The sequence below is a fragment of the Malus sylvestris genome, chromosome 13 (genome assembly GCF_916048215.2).
Source record: "Malus sylvestris chromosome 13, drMalSylv7.2, whole genome shotgun sequence".
In the NCBI taxonomy this organism is placed as follows: Eukaryota; Viridiplantae; Streptophyta; class Magnoliopsida; order Rosales; family Rosaceae; genus Malus; species Malus sylvestris.
The window spans coordinates 19,944,660-19,949,796 of record NC_062272.1 but is presented as its reverse complement, the minus strand read 5'-3'; the positions used below and the strand labels follow the sequence as shown (position 1 = coordinate 19,949,796).

The 5,137-nt window shown below is 37.6% G+C and overlaps 1 protein-coding gene across 1 annotated transcript; it reads right to left on the bottom strand.

Moving 5' to 3' along the window:
- Positions 1 to 600: 600 nt before the first annotated feature.
- Positions 601 to 2,221, bottom strand: LOC126595801 (cell number regulator 7-like). Its single transcript, XM_050262109.1, has 4 exons — positions 2,140 to 2,221; positions 1,143 to 1,214; positions 841 to 1,050; positions 601 to 656 (listed from the first exon to the last, which is right to left on the bottom strand). Exons 1-4 carry the CDS (start codon positions 2,219 to 2,221, stop codon positions 601 to 603), a joined length of 420 nt encoding a protein of 139 aa, XP_050118066.1.
- Between the last annotated feature and the right edge of the window lie 2,916 nt (positions 2,222 to 5,137).

The window sequence follows — 5,137 nt, the reverse complement described above, 5'->3', positions numbered from 1 at the left end:
AAAGGGTTACGGTTACTACCTGTAGACCAAACCAATTATATTGCTACTAGCAGTTAGCAACAATTCAAATGTGTGTGTGTGTATAATATTTATTTTTGGTTTGGTATGAGATTACCAAAAGATTGAGTAGAGAATACTGAATCCTGTACCGAAATTTCGAGATCGGTTCGGTATTTCATCCCAAAAATTTCCGGAATTTTGGTTTGGGATCAGAATTTTTTTGGTTTGGTTCGGGATTTTCAAGAATTTTTTCCAGCCCTACTTGGATGTGTGTTAAATATATCAATAATGTCTCAAAATTGTATTGTTTAATATTATTTGAACAAGTCATTTAGTATAGTAAGATTTTTTTTTTTCACTTGTAACTGAGAAATCTTAAGATCAAATATTGAGTCTATCGAATTCATAATCAATTTATTCTCCCACTCCTTTATTATAAATATATTCATCACATTTTATTTGAACAAGAAAACGCGTTACACCCAAATATTATATTATTTTAATACATGACATACTTAGATTAAGAGTGCACACAATTTGTCAACATGCATGACTCATGGACACACAAACCATTGGACCATCCTCTGCCAAGCTTGGAGATCATTTGAACATGGAAGGAGGCACCTGTGGAGCAACGGTTGGTGGCCCAACCCAACCTGCATTATACAAACAAACACAAATACAATTGCTATGTTTAATAGTTGATAAATTTAAGGTAAAATATATAACTACGTGCTTGGCGATGACATATACATACATACATACATACATACATACATACATACATACATACATACATACATATATATATATATATTCGTCTAGTATTAGATATAGAACCTGCGGCGGGATCGAATCCTCTATATTTGAGCTCAGCATGTTCTTGGCAAAGAGCACATGATTCGCAGCAGAAATGAACACAACAATCACAACAAGGCTCCTCAGGCAAACCATATTTTTGGCGTAATTTCTCTCTGTATATGCACGAGTAGAACCAATGGCACTGAATCGTCCACAACAACCCGTACACTATGGCTTGGTTTACGCAAGCTAAAATCATAAAATACAACCCACAATCATGAATTCCAATCATTGTTGTATACATGCATTTAGGTATTTTTTTTGGCTCTTGTGACACTTACAGCTTTGTCCTTCATCCACAGTTTCAGCAATTTGGCCGAAGGTGATGCATGGGAGAAAACATGCTATGCAACCTACATCACACGATCCATTAGTAACAACAATTGGGTTGGCTTTGTATATATATAAAATGAAGGGAAAATTGCACAAACACCATCTTGACTATTATCGGTGTGCGCAAATATAATCCAAATAAAAAATCTTGTCAATTTACTACCTCAACTCGTGTTTTAGTATGAATATACTCCCTTAATTGATTTTCATTAAAAATTGAGTAAATGAGTCATCTACAATATAAGTGAGTTCTCTTTTCAGAGTATTTTAGTCACTTAAGACCTCTAGCTAGATGACTTTAGAGTAAAATTCAGTTGAATAAAGCTTGTGAGACATCAAGAATTCATACCCGATGTTGTCTATGAATCTATGGGTCTTGGTTTGGTGCAAATATACAAGAAAAAGTGCTATTTCTGCAACACAGGATGGGCCTTGATATAACTTATAACAAAGATTGACAATACATCTGCACTAAAATTGGATATGGGTGGTGGAACCGAGGAACTGAGCCTAATGATCAAATGATTCGGGCTATTTAAATCTAATCCAACAACTACAATTATTATAACTTTTAGATGATCTTGTTGTTTGTAGTCGTTATATAAAATTTCAATGGTCTGAATTATTTGGAGTAGGCTCAGTACCTTTAGGTCTGGAGGGATTCGGTTCCTGGGTGGTGAACTTGCAAAATTTTTCCGCTAAACTACAAGACCGAAACATTATAAATAAGCACTATCTTTGGTGGCACATAATGAAGTTGCCAAAGCACTATCAGGGACTCGGTGTCATATAGTTAACAAGTACGATTATTAGTGACTAAAAGTTTTAGCTACCTATCGATGACTATTTTGTACCGTTTTCTTCTAAGGCGAGCAAACAGTTGAATCTTATTAAATACAATAAACAAAAATTATTTGTGCCATACAAAGAGAGTATATGTCTTACATGTAACAACATCTTCTCCGCAGCTACAAAGGCCACCGGACCACCTGGGCTGCTGAGGTTGGTGGCCATAATCAACATTCATTTCCAAAAGTAATGCAGAAAGCTTAGGATATCGTTTAATCAAATTTGAGAGAATTTAGTTTAGTGATTTTGATTGCAAGGTTCCTAACATTTGGAATTTATACTCTCAGATATCTGGCTTCAGGTCAATTAGAAAGATACATTTGTCTCTGGGAAGTCCGCCTACGAATTGATTAATTGTAAGTATGCTTTCTTCTCCTGGTATAGCAGGCCATATATTATTAATTAAGCTAGTTGAAGTCAACATTTTGTTCTTTGTTTTTGTTTTTGTTTTATGTCCGTTGTAAAATTGTTAGAGCAATCGATCGAGAGTGACAATATATATTGATCAACACGGATTGGTTTGTTGCTTAGGGTAATGACAAGGTGTTGGATCCATTGTTGATTGCGTGAATCACTATGGACAAGTTGCCCGAATATGTAAGAATTCGTCTTATAAGTTTATCTTCTGCATCATATTTAGGGCTGGGGAAAATTCCCAAAAAAACCTGAACCCAAAATCGAAATATCCAAAACCGATCTATACCAAAAACCGAAAAATCAAAATAAAAAAATAACCGGAAGTTTCGGTATGATATTGGGTTTCCATTAAGCATTTGTTCAATAATTCCAAACCGAACTGAAAGAATTAATACTAGCCGTTGGATTTTGTTGAGATTGGATCTCAACCGTTTGTTTAAACTCAATTCTCTACCTACCTCACCTCAGTATCTCACACCCTCTTTCTCGACCTCTCTTCACTTTCTTCTCTGGCTGTCAAAACGCCAGCCACACCAGATCACAGTGATCGCTAACCACACCATACCTTGCCCTCAATTGCAGTGCAAGCGCGAAAAGCTTGACCCTAGACCTCTTTCCCCCTCTTCGCAATCTCGAACCAAATAACTACCACCACGTCGTCAGTTCTCTCTCTCTCTCTCTCTCTCTCTCTCTCTCTCGACACCATCTGGGTACGCTCTTCTCCATGAGAGGATAAACTGTCTGGATACCCAAATGTGGATGGGTTCGGTTGCTCCAGTGTAACTAGCTGCACGACAACCTATGTCGGCTTTCTTATAATTAGCCTCAATAGTCTCTTCCTGGATCCCTAAACCAGACTTTGGTAACTAAATGATTTTGGCATGCGGCCTCAGCCGCATGAATCCTAGCTTCTTTACCTGGAGAAGCATAAGTGCAATACATTCCCTAAACTGCAACCCACGAATACCCACACAATTGCACATGCATGTTTGCTGTAACAAGTTAGCGATTTTTGTGTAGTGGAGATGTATAAATCTGTTTACCTGGAAAATAGTAAACAACCGTAAGTAGCCAAAGATTGGAGGGTGTGTGCCAGGCAAAGGCTCTCCGGTGGTCAAGTTAATAAGTAATATTATGAGACTCAATCTCTAGACAAGAGAATAAGCGTGCGATAATTGCGTCACCATAGATAAACCCTAGAAGGGTATATTTATACCAGTCGTGATAAAGAACTTTTAGGATAGGGAATTCGTACTGAACCGGAAGAATCCCAGATGATATCTAGGAAATAGATATTGCATCCACTTAGGAGTGTGATTATTTGCTGCACACGCCAAACCTTATATTGTAAGGTTTCCAAGAATATAGGAAACCTGTTAATTCCTTGTTGGGTTAGGTTTTCGTATCGTACGGAACAAGTATGGTAAATTTTAGCGAAGTTGTCGGACTTCACCAACCGCACCAAAATTGGATGATGGTGGCATCGCTGCTCCGTTTATTTAGCTCTGCTGGGAAGCAGTTAAGTCCATGACCAGACTTCCAAGGTGTTCATATTCTGATTCGTCTTCCTCTGGCCCTGGAAACTCCTGTTCCCATAATTACCCTTAACTGTATCTAAAAAGGACTTGTGACATATGGCATCTTGGCTTCGTAACCCGCTCATTTTTTACGCTCCGGATTCAGACATGCTGGCTTGATGTTCGCGGTGCTTAGGTAGTAATGACGAGGGATGTCATGTTGTTTGTGCACATTTAACAAGGGGCCGCTCTTTGCATCTTTAAGTGGCTTCAACTTTCAAACCCGTGAATCTCTAGGTGAGGTTTCTTGAATTCGACAATGAGATTTTCCAGTAGCTCATCTTTAAATATCTCAGGCTTGGCTCTATTTCTCAAAGTCCTTCATTATGAGTTCCAAGCACAAACATGGATCTCCTGTTTCTTTTATGCCTTAGCCTCTAAACCCAATATCCACTTTAAGCCTTCGATGATTAGGATATGTTACTAAGGATTTTCCACATCCTTATTCACTCTTGTCGAGAAAGATCAAGTGAAATATGGATGAGCCTCAACCTTTCAATAGCTAACCTCGATTCCTTTAACGGGACCCACAATCTCCATACTTTGCTCCACAACCAAAAACGATTTCTTCCTCATAGTCTTCGCATATGGGTTCAATTTTGTGGAGAGTATTACGATCCTTGAGAGGGTTCTTCTTCATTAGAGCCGTCTTAGTGTTTTATCAAAGTAGCATTCTTTTTTGGGAGTTCTAACGAAAAGGGCTTGACACTATTCATTCTTAATTAAAAGGACATTTTGTGTATGAAAAGTCCATAATGAATCATGTTCTTTTCTTTATTTACTCTTGTGCCATTACAGCAGGTCCACAATGATGTTGACATTTCTGTCTGGGAATATATTATTTTACATTATGCTATTAAACTTATGCTAATTTATAGCTAGCTCTTCAGGCTTCCATCATGTTGTCGATGTTATGCAGCTCTTCTTCTGTCAAATTATTCCAGTACTGTTCATCGCCCTCTACTAGCTCTGCATCTCTTTCTCTATCTTCTTTCACCTTGTAGTACATTTCTGCTGTTTCTTCTTTGAAAATTTGAGACTTCCAATAAGGTTGATAATTGATCCTTGTCTTGCTGTAAATATACATCTCTTCTTCCTCT

Excerpts from the sequence above, each read along its gene's own strand:
- LOC126595801 (XM_050262109.1), bottom strand. The coding sequence starts at position 2,221 with ATGAATGTTGATTATGGCCACCAACCTCAGCAGCCCAGGTGGTCCGGT. Across the intron at positions 1,215-2,139 it reads CGGAGAAGATGTTGTTACAT|GTTGCATAGCATGTTTTCTC; the intron begins GTAAGACATATA and ends CGTGTGATGTAG. Across the intron at positions 657-840 it reads AGGATTCGATCCCGCCGCAG|GTTGGGTTGGGCCACCAACC; the intron begins GTTCTATATCTA and ends TGTATAATGCAG.